Source organism: Chroicocephalus ridibundus, chromosome 8, assembly GCF_963924245.1.
Source record: "Chroicocephalus ridibundus chromosome 8, bChrRid1.1, whole genome shotgun sequence".
Classification (NCBI taxonomy): domain Eukaryota; kingdom Metazoa; phylum Chordata; class Aves; order Charadriiformes; family Laridae; genus Chroicocephalus; species Chroicocephalus ridibundus.
The window spans coordinates 49252538-49268703 of NC_086291.1; the positions used below are offsets into that span (position 1 = coordinate 49252538).

General features: G+C 40.6%; 1 protein-coding gene across 2 annotated transcripts in view; it reads right to left on the reverse strand.

Annotated features, from left to right (window-relative positions):
• IL4R (interleukin 4 receptor) overlaps window positions 1-16166 on the reverse strand; it is a 16854-nt gene continuing 688 nt past the window's right edge. The window contains exons 2-10 of one of the 2 annotated variants that reach the window (XM_063344670.1): window positions 11746-11859; window positions 7260-7401; window positions 6214-6368; window positions 5015-5169; window positions 4251-4407; window positions 3355-3454; window positions 2675-2744; window positions 2443-2519; window positions 1-2339 (exon numbers count right to left, since the gene is read on the reverse strand). In XM_063344670.1, the coding sequence (XP_063200740.1) occupies window positions 62-2339; window positions 2443-2519; window positions 2675-2744; window positions 3355-3454; window positions 4251-4407; window positions 5015-5169; window positions 6214-6368; window positions 7260-7401; window positions 11746-11818 (3207 nt within the window). In that variant the 5' untranslated portion in view covers window positions 11819-11859 and the 3' untranslated portion in view covers window positions 1-61. Of the gene's footprint in view, window positions 2340-2442; window positions 2520-2674; window positions 2745-3354; window positions 3455-4250; window positions 4408-5014; window positions 5170-6213; window positions 6369-7259; window positions 7402-11745; window positions 11860-16166 lie in introns of those variants that run through there. The other variant, XM_063344671.1, reaches the window with a different exon arrangement.

Genomic DNA, 16166 nt, shown 5'->3' on the forward strand with positions numbered 1-16166 from the left:
TTTCAATTTGTGATATAGTTTATTTCCAAAGACTTTTTTGGCTCAGTCTTGGCAAGCGTGGCTAGGCCACCTTCATGTAGCAGTTGTCCTCCTGAGCAAGGGCTTGTGCAAGTTTCATTTTTTTCTCATTCTTCCTGTTGTTTTCCCTCAATAGTTCTACTGGTCTTTTTTTAACTGCAGGTACCAGTCTGGAATCCTCACTGTGAATGGTGTGAGAATCAGGGCAGGAGTTACCCACAAAAAGAGCAGGTGACAACTTCTCCAAGACCAGAAACTCCAGGGGCTCTGCAGTTTTTCTTTCTAAGTTTAGCCCACTGCCGTGCAGTGATTCTGCTGGTAAGCTAGCCGCTGAGCCGCACCTCCCGCCTACTGCTTGCTTTATCACCTCTTTATTTTCCTCTGCATTTCCAAGTTTCCTCAAGTGGTTGTGTGTGTGGCAGTGAAAGTCAGTCTTTAGTCTGTTCCTGTTGCTCTCTTGCATTCCTGTACCAGTACACTTAAAGCTGTTAGACTCTGTGCCCTTTATAGTGCTTTCTCTACTGTTAAAATCTTGACAGTTTGACTCTAGCAAATGCAACAGCTGTTTGTCTCTGCTGCCTTGTTCATCTTTGCTATGGCTAGACAGCTCGTTAGAGCTGATGATCCAAAGGCTGCCATCACTGGTCTGTGCGACATCCTCACTAGAGGCTGAACCTGGGGCAACGCTTCTGTCAAAACCCTGTACAGTCAAACACAGCTGGTCATCTGTCCTCTGGTCAGGTTCACAGATTATGGTATCAGGAGGTGTTTCTCTCAGGTTGCTGTACAAAAGACGAATGAAGGGTTCATTCCTAGGGATAACCTCACTGTCATTGTCACAGGATGTACCATTACATTTAACTGCATTATCAAACGGCTGATAACCAGCTGGTGGAGGTGCAATGGGGCAAGAAATTGTATTGGCTTTCTTTTGAACATTTTGATATGTTACTTGCTTCTGTATTTCTTCCTCTGGTAGGAAAGCTGAAGCACTGTCATTTGCTTGTGTAGAGAAAGATGGAAAATCAGTATGTTCTGAACAGGTGTTTTGAAAATCAAGCTCGGTGCAGGGAGATCTGTAGTTGGTGTAACATCTCTGATTCCTAGGGGGCTGATAGATTTGATCTCTGCAGCCAAGTTCTTCTGGAAACTGTGTCAGAGGTGGTGAGGAGCATACATTTTCAAAACACAGAGTCGGGCTACTATTATCCATAGACTGAGACAGAAGGGTATCAAAGCTCTTATATGCAGAGCTACTTGGTTCCTTGAATGCAGACACAAGAATATCAAAGCTCTTGTAGGCAGAACCACTGGGCTCCACGGATGGAGACACAAGGGTGTTGAAGCTCTTGTAGGCAGAGCCACAGGGCTCCACGGATGGAGAGATAAGGGTGTCACAGCTCTTGTAGGCAGAGCCACAGGGCTCCACGGATGGAGAGATAAGGGTGTCACAGCTCTTGTAGGCAGAGCCACAGGGCTCCACGGATGGAGAGATAAGGGTGTTGAAGCTCTTGTAGGCAGAACCACAGGGCTCCACAGATGGAGACACAAGGGTATTAAAACTCTTGTATGCAGCATTGCTTATTCTGTCTTTTTTGGTCCCAAAGGATGGTTTATTTGAAGATTCCTGGATTAGGACACACGAATCACGACGACTTTCAGAACTGCACGGAAAAAGGCTTTCATGAACCATATGTTGAAGATCACTTGCATCCAGAGAAGCAGAATTTATGCTGGCACTCTGATAGCCAGATTCAAAGGATTCTTCTGATTGTTCTGACTTCTTGCTGGCTGTGCTACAATTGTAGTCATCTTGAGAGCCTTTGGTGAAAAAGGAGACTGTATGAGAAATATCACATGGCTGCTGACTCTGGGCTGCGCTTTCTTTTGGATTTCGCTGCGATGGATTTTCTGACTCAAGTTTCTCCAAGGCTTTATTCTCACCTGTAATGATGTCTGGGTCTTTACTGTCTTGCATGTTGTTTCCATCTGCCAGGAGCTCCTGAAACATGCTAGCTAGTGCATCATTGTGTTCAGTGTGCTCTCTGAAAGCACTGAAACTGCTCTCACAAGGCTGAAACAAGGTGAATTGGTCACTAGTCTCTTCCTGGCTCTCAGCCTCAACGTCTGTTAAACATTCACAGATTTCTATAGAATCTTCAACCAGAATTGTCTCAGGGGTTAAAACTGCACTGCTGCCTTTTGGAAACCACTCTCCAGACTTGCTGTAGCAACTGCAAGATTTCTCAACATTTCTGATGTTATCTTTTCCCTTGAAGTTTTGGCTTGACAAACTTTGAGACAGACAATTCTTGCAACTTCTGGTTTTGGAAGTCAAAAGAAAAGGACAGTTAATGCTTATGTAATAAGAAACTATTTCATGCTGTAAAGCAGAGATTTTTTTTTTTCCTTTATCTTACTTACATTTGGTTTTCCATATGACTCTGCTTTAAGTCATGGAAAGGGAACTTAATTTCATCAATGTAGCACATAACTGAAAACTAATGAAGATACAAATGAGATTTAGAACACATGTGATTTGTGTTTAGTATCCCCTGCACTAGCCCAGACATTAGCACTTATTACATATTTTACTTGTGGTGATTAGGAAAAGGTATTTTAGGAAAAGGTATTTTTTGCAAAGCCTTTAAATTACCTTGACATTCTTCATGACCAAATGGCTCTTTGCTGGATTTGGGATTTGATCCCACCATTCCTTCTTTACTCTGCAAGGGAAGAGTTAAAATTGTTTGCTTTGACTGCGCTTTGGCTTCATCAGCATACACTTCCCTCTCCCTCTTCGCCATCTGCATTGCAGCACCAGGAAGAGCTTGTTCTGTGCATGTCCAAGTGCTGCTTTTCATTAAACTAGTGCGAAGATGTTTATAAGTTTGTTGCATGACTGCTCTGCACAACCACAGTCACATGTTCTTCTAATCATGGTTGAAAGGATGTGCAAAACAGATAGGATCCCACTTTTCGCATTACCACTAAAAAAAATTTTAAAAGACATACAGATATTTAACCATCATTACTGGAACTTCTGCAAAGACTGGAGTCCAAAACTGACAAATCCCACAAGTGCAGCCTGTTTTGGATGCTGTAACAAGCCCATTCTAGTAAGATTAATAGAGGATATTCAGTTACCTATTCAGAAAATGACAGAGTGCAACTGATTCGTATTTATAAAATGCCTGCTCATAGAGAGTGAGATAAAGGTCCTGAGGAAAAACAAATTAGATCCCCGTACTACTAGACATCCAGCTAATCAATAGCAATACTGATATCTGTGCAAACTGCTACTCTATTAAAACCTGTGAACGGTACGATACATACTTGGTAAAGCAGAAGTAACAAATTACAGATACTGCCATGATCAGTATGCAGGATATGGGAACAGCCATCTGCAGAATGTCTTCAGCTGTTACTTGGTAATCTGTTAAATAAACATATACATTTACATGTGCGTGTGCATATAAATACAAGTGCTGGCAACACCAAATTCATTGCTCTTCTTTTGCACCTTAAAAAATGCTCCTTTAGAGGATGTAAAATAAAGCCTCCAGCAGATAAACAACAGAAGGTACATGGCTACCAGTGGTGATGGTGTGTGGCATGTCTCAAAGATCGACGCAGGTACTGCAGCCAGTTACCGTGAGCGTTAGGAGCTGGGAGAGCCAACATGTACTGTGAGGCCATTTGTCAGCTCTCAGGGACAAACCTGTCACACAGACCCTAAAACGGCATTATCATCTACACTGTAGTGCACCTATGCTTCTTTTCCTCTCTCCTGCTCTTCAGATATTTCTATAAACTCCCAGCCCTCTGATGGTTAGATTATTGCTTAATTTGCAGCCTAAACATCACCTGTTCATTTACACCCACTTGCTCTTACATAAATGTTTTTCTTTAGTTTAAATATCTCTTCTCCTTCCCTGGTGTCTACTTCATGAAATATTTATAGAGAATAAACACATCCCCTTTCAGCTTTTTTTTCGCAAGGCTGAACAATTCAACTTCCCTTGGTCTTCTCTTCCTTAGTTTCCCCAGGAGTTCCCTTTTTATATTTAGTCTCTTTGGAAGCCTTTACAGATGTATCCACAATACCTTCAAAAGGATGAAGCTGACGATTCCATAACTTTCCTCTGAGAGGAGAGCAGTGGGATACCTATGTTATGGTTTATAAAACTATACCATTCTTTTATCAAGCTGATATTTGTTACAATACTTACCACAGTGAAATTCAACTTCTTCACTCCATTCACTCCAGTAGGCCGGGTACTCTGTATAGTTACACCTTACACTCGCAACGTAATCATAGCCTCGCCTCAAGGAGCTTGCAGTAATTTCAAAACTTTTTGCCTGGTAGTTAATTGCTTTTACAGAAACCTGAAGAGAAAGTGAGAAAGTTCACTTTGATTTCTTTATGGGGTGAAGGGTTAGTGACAGCAACGAAATAACAATAGCGTTACGTGTTTCAGTGACCTTTTACAAATGAGCAAGTGAATGACTGTATACCTAATGTGTGTGAGACTGTGTTTTGTTGTCATGAGCGGGTGGTATTTGTGACATGTCACCATGCATGTTCTGCCCCTACCAGAAGACGCCCAGTCCTAAAGTGCTGGATTGTTCAGGAAGGTGTCTGAAACGCCTCAAGCGCGCCAGAGAGCCATGAACAGCCTCCAGCTTCCTGATGTCTAAGGAGCAAATGAAATTTGGGGAAGAGTAGCACTGTATTTTCAACCTCTGCCCTGTCTACTGTGAGCAGCAGACCATTTTGGGGTGGCAGTCAGAAGAGTTTCAATCCTTTAAAGCCCAGCTGAACCACCCTGGGGCAATGGGACCTGTGACAAGTGTGTGACCAGGAATATTGTGGGACTTGCCCTTGCTGGCCCTTACACCATTATTCATGAAATGGTTTCAAGACTTTTCAGAAGACTTCTTAAACCTGAAAGCTCCAGAGAGACAGAAAATGAAGAGACTGTCTGCCTCTTACCTCTGTCGGGTGCTGCTTCCTCCAGTATTTCACTTCATAGATGACCGGCTGTCCAGAGAGCATGGATGGAGAAGAATAGCTCTCCTCCCAGCTCAGATTGAAATTACCATTTTCAACTTTCTCAATGGCAAGATTTTTGGGGGCCCTTGGCTTAACTGTATGTTAAAAAATACAATTAAGGAGAACATGGCAATGGGAAAGCACTGATGGAGAGAAGCAGACAGACAAACATTCTCCAGAGACCAGAATCTCATTGCAGCCAATGCATTTAGCCCTTTTCGCTATGCTGTAGCACAAGGATATAGAGGCCAAAACAGAGCAACGGCAAGGTATTCATTAACAAGCACTGAATCCTCAAGCTGGCTGAAGAAAATGCAAGTTCAACCTTTTGGTGCACTGGATGCAGCTTTTAGCCTGGAGAAATGGGAACAATCCGCGCCCTCACAATAGCATAGAGCTGCTGACAACTTTGCAGCCAGGCTGTCCTGGCTACCTGTCTCTTACAAACTGAGGCAAGTTCCCATTGATAAGCAGCAGCGACAATCAAGTATTCTGAAAAGAACCAGCTCATCGCGGCAGACAAATGCCTGCCTAAGGCACGTGAATGATTTCTCTGAGTGTTTGAGGTGACAAGCGTATGAACCAGCACACTGTTCGAAATAAACTAGGTGCCTATGGAGAGACAAAAACTGTATCCACGCTCTGTCCTGTGAAAGAGCAGAGTCATTAACTTTTTATCGCTGGTTGTTATAATCCAACAGCAATTACTGTAAAAATCTCTGGGGAGTAGGATGATTCAACTAACATGAAAAATCAGAGTATGACAGAGACAGGAATGGAAGAAATTTCAGTAGGGATTGCCTAGTGTCTTTTCTAGAAACTGAAGTAGCACAATTCCTCTTCACCCTTGAATTCTACAGCCACACGTAAAATGCACTAAAGACACATCTAAGTCCCCAAACTGCTGCTGGCTGGCAGCTGAGCGGGTACAGCGAGAGGAAGAATCACTCTGCTTGCCCCATTACTTATACTCTTTCCTTAAGAATCAGGTTTCTAAGCCAAATGGATTTTGCATTTAAGCCAGCGTGGCTCCTTTCACCTCTGATAAGGAAAAACTGTTCCAGTGACACGAATGAGGAGTTAGCTAGGACTGCAAAGCCTGGAACCAGATGTCCTGGTGACAAAGTAAAGTTTCTTACCAACCAGGGCTGGTGTAACACTGGTATTCCACGTATCAGTCTCATTGAATTTTAGAGTTAGAATATATGTGAGGGCTGTTACAAAATAATCCGGATATATTGTGCAAGTGCACCTTAAACGGTCTTTTCCATTCTCAGGGACACACACAGGATTTCTGAAAAACAGGCAGAAAATTATGTGATGTTTAGAGAGTGTGGCACACTATTTCTTGAAAAGGTGAAATCAAGCTTCCCAATGTGTAGAGTTCATCAAATCTGAGACAAACAAGCTCAGTTCCTAGAAAGATTTAGCCCAAACAAATCCAAACCAAACCTGAGCTCCCCCAAACTCCCAAACAACCCACCTTCCCCAAAAACCTCTTGGATATCCGTATCACACAAATGAAAAACTTGACAGAAAGGCTGAGGACCGATCCCAAGAGGAAAAATTAACACCCTTCGTCACACTTCAGCCTCTAAAGGAGCGGACTGACATCTTGCTAGTATAGGAACAGGTTTACTGTAATGCACAAAGTGAGGTTATTTGGATGTCTGTGTGAAGAAATCATACGGAGAGGAACAGGAGAGCCCAGATGCATCTTCCTTTGTAGGAGATGGTGACTGTCCCTGCTGCAGAACAGGGACAACAGTCTGTGCTTGGACACCGAGTTAGACTGTATGCAGAAATAATCATGTGAGCTCCAGGGGACAGTACCTTTCACACAGGCCACAAACTATTAAATCAGGTAAGATTTCTCCTGAAGGAGGTAAAATTTCATGTGAAATGAAGGTTGGGTAAACTTATTAGAACCCTACCACTCCTGCCAGTAGGACTTGATCGCTCCTCTGTACTAAGAGTGCAGAGAGGTCTGCAGAAGAGTAGACCAGAGTTCGCTGTTAATTGCAGCAACCCATTTTCCTCCTGGCCAGAAGAATAATCTGAAGAATAATCTGGATTACGTTTTGCCCCAGACACCCATGGTAGAGGGAGGGAATCAAAGCTGATAATGGCTATAGGATAAATGAAGTTCCAACAATGATAATGTAACATCTTATTAAACACTTACGGCTGGGGAAGTAATTCGTTTGTGTAGTACAGCAGGAATTCTTTGGAGCAATTCGTTTGTGCAGGCACCTTCCAGTGACAAACCAGCTCTTTGTCATAGTCAGTGAAGCATGCAAACTCCTGTACGTGTCCTGCAGCCATAACTAGGGAGAAGCAGCACACAATGAGAAGCAAGAGAATCAAAAGAATAAACTGGAAAATCGGACTAAGCAGAAACATTAACTTTTCCATCTAAACCGAACTACCAACCTCTAATAAATTAAGTGAAAGCATTGTTATTTTTCGTGTTCCGGATAAAGGGAAAGAGATGCATGTCACCAAAGGTCTCCACCTTTCTGGAGACATCTACAGTCTTGGACAGGAAGAAGGTCTGCAGCAGTAATATTGAAACAGAAAGGTACAACTCATCCAACAGTCTTCCAAGCATAGAAAATCTGATTCTGATAGCTCTATCTAAAACACATCAACATTTAATTATAAAACAGCATCATCCTATGTCTTAAATACAAAAGGTTCAAAAGCCAAAGTGCAGGTAATTAATAGTCAGACCAAGATCACTGCCTACAGGCACGTACTCCAGCTTTACCCACAATGGTTCCAGGCTTCCCAAATGCATGCCCTCTGCGTCCCCAGAGTGGTTCCCCAATGCCTAGAAGATATTCCTGTCACAGGCTTGCTCCTAGCGTACACCTTTTCTCAATTTCACTCAGTATTTCCTGTTCTGTCTTCTACTTTTCATCGTTATGATAGTGTTTGGGGACCTGGAAAGATACAGTCATATTGTTCCACGCACTGAGAGGGCACAGAAAAGCCCAAAGTCTCTGCACTCCCGATGTTTGTGTTTACGCTCTCTTTCACTGGCAGTATTTAAGAAAAAAGAATAGAAAACTTAGGTCAAAATATCTTTGTTAGAACTGAAAAGGGAAATGGAATACACAATCCTCAGTACCCCTTCCAGCTTCATTTTCCATTATTTCAATGCACTCCACAAGTGAACAAGGAACAGAGGAGGAGGAGCTATGTGACAGTAAGGTCATGGTGTTATTAGGACTAACAGTGTGCCAAATGTGGTACTGCAAAGTGATCATTTCTAAATGAAGTGGTCAGAAATAGCTAATACTTCTATCATCCCAGACCATTCTTTGCCTTCTTTGATGTTTGACTTCTCTGTTATTGGTAAATATTAACAATCTCTCCCTTTTCTTGCACAAGCTGTACATATCTAAATCCTTCTCTCCTGCTCTACATCTCAATTCCCCATAAAAATTTATAATAGCCTTGGCTGGTTTTTAGAATCCTATTAATTGATATTTTTCTGATAGTTTCCTAAGGGATTCTGCTAGAAGGTTTCCTGTGGCAGTTATACAAGAGCCATATAAACACACGATTTTAATTTCTCTATAGTATGTAAATAATTTTGTTTACATGGCTCAGCACATTGCTAACTCTCCCTTCTTGTCATTTACATTGCAAATTCAAGACTAAGTTCCCAACAATTCACATCCTGTAAGGTCTTTGTCCTTCAGCCACTGCCGCTTCACAGGCTTATTCTTTCCAATAAGTACCTACATTTCAGATTATTCCTCCCAAGCAAAAACTTTTGTTTTCAAAAACACATAATTTCATTTTATCCTTCCTACATTTCTACTTTTCTGTAGTCCACTTGTGTATTCATTCTGATATAACTTCTGCATACTCTGATACAGTACAGTATCTCCAAATGCAATAAACATGATGGTCAGATGCCTTTCAGTAGGCATGATACATTACATGCAACAGGGTCTACCACCAGACCCTCTGGTACTTCAATAACAACCTGACTCAAAGAAACACTTCATTGTTTAGTACTGTCAGGGTATGGTCTTTCACCCTCATTAAAATCCACACATCACTTTCACTTGCCTTTCTAAAAGGCCTCCCACAAAACTTGACTACCAGGCAGTCCTGGATCACTTGAGTAAACTCAGTAACCTCCGTGAGGCTCGCTTACGCAAATGAGGAATCATGGCAATATCGAGGAACCATTTAAAAATTCTATACAAAACATCATCTGAATTGCCTAGTATATTGACTGGCTACAAACCTAGAATTGACTGCACCTCACTGTTTAATTAGTGTTCAAACAGTTAGAAAATGTTTTGTTTTAGTTACTAAGGCTACAGATTTATCTTGTAGATAGGAACTATCGCTCTTATATCCTTTCTGGACGGCAGCACCACGTCTAGCTCCGTTTTGTTCTGCATGGTCCCCGATTCTTCAAAAAACCCCAAGAATCATCAGAAGAGCAGCAAGTTAAAGATAAAGCTTCTGCAATACTGTAACAGTCACACCAGTAATTTATTTTAAAAGAAATCATTATCTATTTACCTTTTGCTGGTGTTTATATTTGGTTGCAATTTCTATTTTCATTGTTAGTTTCTTTTCTTTTCCCACTTTAAGAGGCACTTTTAAAAGAGGTACTAACATATCAAGCCCTTTAAAGATGAACATCATTATTTTTCAATGTGTTAATGGTCTTACACTTTCAAGAATACTTTAAGTAAATGAAGCTCTTCCTGCTGGGTTACGCTATTACGATTAGCAGCTTTACTTTATCTTGCCTTTCAGTGTTCTCATGTCTTTTCAGAACTCTAAATTATCTTCTGTATTCTTTTCCTGTGACCTTCTCCCTTTTCCATCCCTGGTAGACCAGATTTTTTTTTAAACCTCAGATACTTGAGAATTTCCTTTTGAAACCACATACAGTACAGGGTTTGTTTTCAGTTCATGTAGTTAAAAAAGGGAACTGAAATACTGGATTTCTTTTTTAATCCTCAACTAGAACACCAAACTGAAGAAACTTAAAACACATAGTTAACTTGGGGCGGGAGGGAGGGGGGTGGAATCTGTAAAATTAGACTTTGATAAAGATCATTAGCAGAAAATGCGGGACTACCTAGGTCAGATGACCCAGCCAATGTGCTCTCACAAGCCCTGGTTCTTCTCATTTATTCAAATTCATAGTACATAAGAAAGTAGCTAATAAACCTTCTTTTTTAGAGACAGGCTATTTTTATTTTTCTTTTGGTTTATTTTTATTTTGGTTTCCTTTTACAGAAACAAAAAGACCCTGTAGACTACTGTGGAACTACTTAAAAACTACAGAAAGCAAACCACAAGATTCATTTTCCAGTGTATAAAAATGCATTGTCAGAAAACATGATTTAATATATCTAACTTATCTTCATAATCAAATATCATAAAGGATACAAGGAAAAAAACATTGTCACATTCAGCCCCTGCCAGCTGAACTTCAGAATACAACCACTAGCTAACAAGCAGCATTAAGACACGATGCAGCCACATGTCCTGCCAGACCAGCAGAATGGTGTAGTGAGGAACACACAGGACATCCCATGTTGGTCACCTGCCCCTGTACGGGCACAAGTCAGAGCACGTAACGTCTGACAGCAAGTGCCTGCAAAGTTTGTTCAAATCCAGTCAACTAAATTTTCCAACTTAGTAACTCTGCACACTTTGGAGAACACAACTGACAGATGCCCCTTAACAGTAGGTCTACAGGCTCCATTTCATGAGCATAGTTCTCTTAAGATCCCCCATGGCCAACAGTGGCAGTTATGAAAATAAGCAAATGAGAGACTAGTGCTTTCTACTCTTACGGGATTTCTACAGAGATGTCCCTGGGTTACTGTTCTGGGCTCCCCAGTTCAAGAAAGACAAGGGAACTGCTGGAAAGAGTCTACTGGAGGGCTACGAAGATGATGAAGGGAATAGAGCACCTCTCTTATGAGGAAAGGCTGAAAGACCTGGGTCTGTTTAGCCTGGAGAAGAGAAGACAGAGGGGATCTCATCAATGCTTATCAGTATTTAAAGGGCAGGTGTCAAGAGGATGGGGCTGGGCTCTTTTCAGTGGTGCCCAGCGACAGGACAAGAGGCAACAGGCACAAACTGGAACATGGGAAACTCCACCTCAACATGAGGAGGAACTTCTTTACTTTGAGGGTGGCAGAGCCCTGGCACAGGCTGCCCAGGGAGGTGGTGGAGTCTCCGTCTCTGGAGACATTCCAACCCTGCCTGGACGCGTTCCTGTGCAACCTGCTCTGGGTGACCCTGCTCTGGCAGGGGTTGGACTAGATGATCTCCAGAGGTCCCTTCCAACCCCTGCCATGCTGTGATTCTGTGATTGCTGAGCCCCTGGTTTGCAGCAAGGTGTCCAATAGAGATTAGACAATGAGGAAGAGCAGGGAGATGACTTTCCAAACCTCAGTTTCTCCTTCCTGCAAATTCCTATTTTTTCTTGCCTATGTGGAAAAGGTCAATAAAAAGAAAAAAATCTAAGAATTTATTCTACTATGTGGATATTTCTGACATTTGAAGTTACACATTTTACATTAGTTAATTAATGGTAATAGCATTGCCTACTAGTCATGGGAAAATGCTGTTGATAAAAACTTCAGTATGATAATTTAAAACATTGAGAAACATACCTTCATTTGCTGTATATGAAAAGAAAAGGATCCACAGAGTATGCAGTGCAGCGCTTGGGAGTCTTGCCATCATTGATGCTGGCCAGGTTCAGTAGGACAAGCCGTGCTGAAATTCTGCCAACAGAAAACATTACTATAAGCTGACATCAGTGTCCCACTTAAGGTAAGAGTGTAGTTCCTCCTGCCACTCTGCTAGACGTTGGGATTCAGATCCCTTGTAGTGCCTGATCCCCCTAAAGTTAGCTCATAGAACAACGAGAAGTATAGAAGAGTAAGGATAATACAAATGAGCAGAAGACTTTTCTGCAAAGTTTTAATTACAGAGGATACTAAACTGACGTTGTCAGTGGACCTACTCTTTTAGCTACTAGAAAAACAAAGATGCTAGTATGTGAGATATTAAAAGGGTAAGCACTAGACCAAAATCATTGACAATCAACATGTCACCAAAGCCCCATGATTCCACTCAGATAACTGAAAGAATTTAAGAATGAAGCGTCTGATCTATTGACTAAAACGTTTTCCCCAAGTCCTATCACCAGTACCCTAGATAATAAGGATAAACTGAAAACAGATGACATAATTAATTTAAGACTTTAAAAAAAAGCTTATTTCCCCAAGACTCTTTTGCTGATGCAACGCAGCCACTTTGTGGAAGATCATATTCTGGATTAGATATGGCTACCAGCTTTCATATCACTAGACGTGTATGTGACGCATTTAAAATTCTGGTAACTTTGTAGGTAAAGTCACGCTAACTAATATGGAATAACAGTGACTTTGCATTCAGTATAAAGAGGGGAAAAAACTTGTTCGGCAGCACATTGTCTCTTAATACACAACCCTTTTGTCCCTTCCGCTCATGCTCTTGGTATTTTCTAATTTCTGAGTCCAGATGCAGCGTTCTTACTACCTGTGTGTTACAGTTGCTCTGCTTACGTCTGCAAAGTTCCCAGGTGACACATTATTTTTGATTTCAAAACCTCATGATTCTCTCTGTGTGACTGAGTAAGGAGGAGAGAAATTCTCAGAAGATCTCCTTTAGCAGGAGAGTGGTGTTGGGCTTTCTGCAGAAGTTTTCTTAGATTTTGAAGTAGAAGAGACCATTGAAATGTATTTGTTGATGGTGGTTCAATATCCTCTGCTCTAACTAGACCAGTAGAACAACCTTTAACGCTTCCAACAGATTTGAGCTTCACCAGCACACCAGATAAAAGGAACTGGCAAGGGATCAGCAACTCTGCTGCACTATAAACTTATTAAGTGATTAGCTTAGGAAAAATTTAATGACCTTTTGGAAGGATGCATCTGGTCACTATGTACACATAAGGATGTGCAGCCTCAAAGGCATGCTACCAAAGCCATATCCCCTCAAATAACTCCTGTCTAAAACTGGGAAGGTTCTCAAGCACAGCCGCTGAACATTTGTTGAACAATAAACACAAGGTAGGCAACAGCCCGACTCCTCCTCAGTTGAGTAAGGGGCAGAAAAATCACTTTTTTTTATAAAGAAGACCCTACCTTTTATTGATAAATATTTCTACATAAATCAAACCATTGAGAAATATCGCGTCAGAATCTGATTTTTTTCCAATATATTCAGAAGTATTAGCACTTCACTTATGATCAGTCTTTATGTCAGATTCAGCTCCAAGGGAACTACCCCATAATCCAAGTTTCTGCACTTGTCAGAAAAGTCAGGTTTAATGAGTTTAGAGTTTAATGATACTGTTTTTCTTCCATTCTCACATGCATGATTGACTGCTTTTTGAAACAAGCTTCTAAAGATTAAACATGGAAAATTTCAGTCTTAGAGGTTAAGCGATAAGACAATCATTAGTGAAAATAGTGGAAACTCTTTTGTGACCCCCTCTGAGGCAGTTACTGCTCATCTAGTAATTAAGGACATATCTTAAAGACGATTTTCGCACACGTGCTCAAGGCAACTATTACTCAAGAGCTCAGCTTTTCACATTTTGTAAACAGACAAAACGTAACTGAGCACTGTAATAAATTTTTTGAGAAGAACATGAGTGCATTTGCTGCTGCAGCTCAGGAAAAAAAAAAGAGCAAACTGCTCCAGCATAAAGAAAATCCTTCTTCTTTTCCTCCTTTTTCCCGGAATTCTCAAGACAGGAAGTGTTAGCTTTCCAGCTCATTGTTAAGTAATACTGTCGCATGACTGGAGTTCCAAGAAACTCTTGAAACGTTGGCAGAGAATCCTGTATCACATAAACACGTATGCTTCAGCAGATGGCAGAGCAAAAAGATCTCCCTCATAGGAGAAAAGATCTGCACACGGTGATGAAAACGGAGTTAACCCATAGCTCTAATGAAACTGCAAACTTTTTTTTTTTTTTTTAATAAGAGTAGTGGACTATAAATCCAATGCAAAGGGAGAAAACTTTAAAGTGGCAATAGCTTCCCTATCTGTTAGCTCTTACGTTTTTCTTTATATTAGATAATGAAATAAAATATATAACACATACACTAAATGACTACTAAAATCACAACAAACCTAGTAATCCCAATATATTTGAGGTAAGTAAGGTGTAAAAGACGTGACTTCCGTAAAACTATGAAAAAAAATCTCTATCGGGGCTAGAAGCAGGTCTACGGGATTACTGGCACAAGTTACATGCTTTCATCATTTATCATTTCTGTCTTGGAAAAAAGTATGATGTGATTGAAAAGATTTCATTTACTATCAAGAAAAACAGTAACAACTTCTGGTCTGGTCTTCTAAATAAATTAGGATCATATTTAATCTACAGGCACAATTTGCAAAACTGTTATGCTCAAAGAGTAACTCCCCCAAAAGACAGGCAATAGTAATTTCTACATAAGATTGCTTAATTTACCTTTGCTGCAATTGCAGAGCTAAAGGACCACTCCCTATTTTAAAACTGGCTCTTTTTAAAATTAAGGTACATCTTTGTCTTATTCTTTCTGGTTTAAAACATTGTAACTGCAGACTAAAATGAGATAAGCAGTATATAGCAAAGCAAAGCAAAAGTTCATCAACTGATTTTGTATCAAAATTTGAAGAGGAAAAGTTAGGGAGTAATTTTCATCTTTTTTATTGCTGCTTTTGATTGATTTTTTTCTTTCTCAGTGCCTATACAAAATGGCAGACCTATAGGAACATAACTCGTAGTACCTACTCTTCGACACGCAATGTGCCTGTCGGAGGCAGCCACACAAAGTATGCGGATGGTGAAAAGTGTAGGCGGCTCAGACAAAGTGGGTTTTCACAACAATTTGGAAGCTGAGGAGCGAGTCCTATGTACTATGTTAAGGAGGTTTAGTTATAAGGGTAGACTAGAAGACATTTAGATGTTCCAATAATTAAGGATAGCAACGTTGGTCAATGAAGGGCCAAAAGATAAAATTCAACAGTCCCCACTTTGTTACCTAAACTGAACAGTAAAGCATTCCCATATGTAAAGCATTCCCATATTCAATTAATACACCATTGTGTTAATGTTACATCTTCCTGCTGAGACTACTCCAGTGGAATGTGCTGGGTACGTGGAAACTGAAAGCCATGCCCAGGATCGTTCGATTACGGATTCTTTACTGCGGAGGCATTTTTATCTTAAAGGGCATAATACACATATTATAGCTTATCTAATGCAGTATTTCCTGCATCGTTGTATGATCACTAAAGAAGGACTTTAACATCAGAATGGTGGATTTTAAAGGAGCAAGACATTCTTTTTTTATTCTTTTTAAATGAGTAATTTTACTAATATTTTAATGCCATCCTAGTTCCACAAATTCCTCCATGTAGTTTGGGATACTTATCATTAATGTCATCTTATACAACAACATGCAACAACACAGAAATGATATCTGCATTTCTGGAGCCGGTCAGGGCACATCTGGATAAACCTCTCCTCATAAATATGAAAAGAGCCTCTCAAACTGAGCAGAGGGGTTCTCTTTAAAAAACTTGAAACTGGTCCATTTTTATTTATGACTTAAGCTGAGACTTCTGCATTCCAACATATTTCCATTGTCAGATGACAGAAGTCAGCAAAGGGCATAATAACGTGGTATTCGGTCCTATAAGGAATACAGTACTTTCACATAATTTGATAAACTGCAAATCATAGTCTGCAAGCAGCAAGATAAGATAACTTCAGGCATTTTCTGATTTAGAACAGACAGAAACTATGAAAACTGCTGAAGTTGGACATGCTGTGGGAAAAAAAAAAAAGAGCCAAAACCACAAAACATCTAGACTAAAATTACTAGAACAGCTCACTTCTGATCCGACACTTCCGAGCGTTTAGTGTAAATTCATCTTAAATTTTCTCAGAATCCATGCACAGTGGGAATTATTTTTAAAGAAGGAAATCTGAGCTTCAGGAACAGCCCTGCAGAATTCCCTGATGGGGGAACGGGGGTCCTGGCCA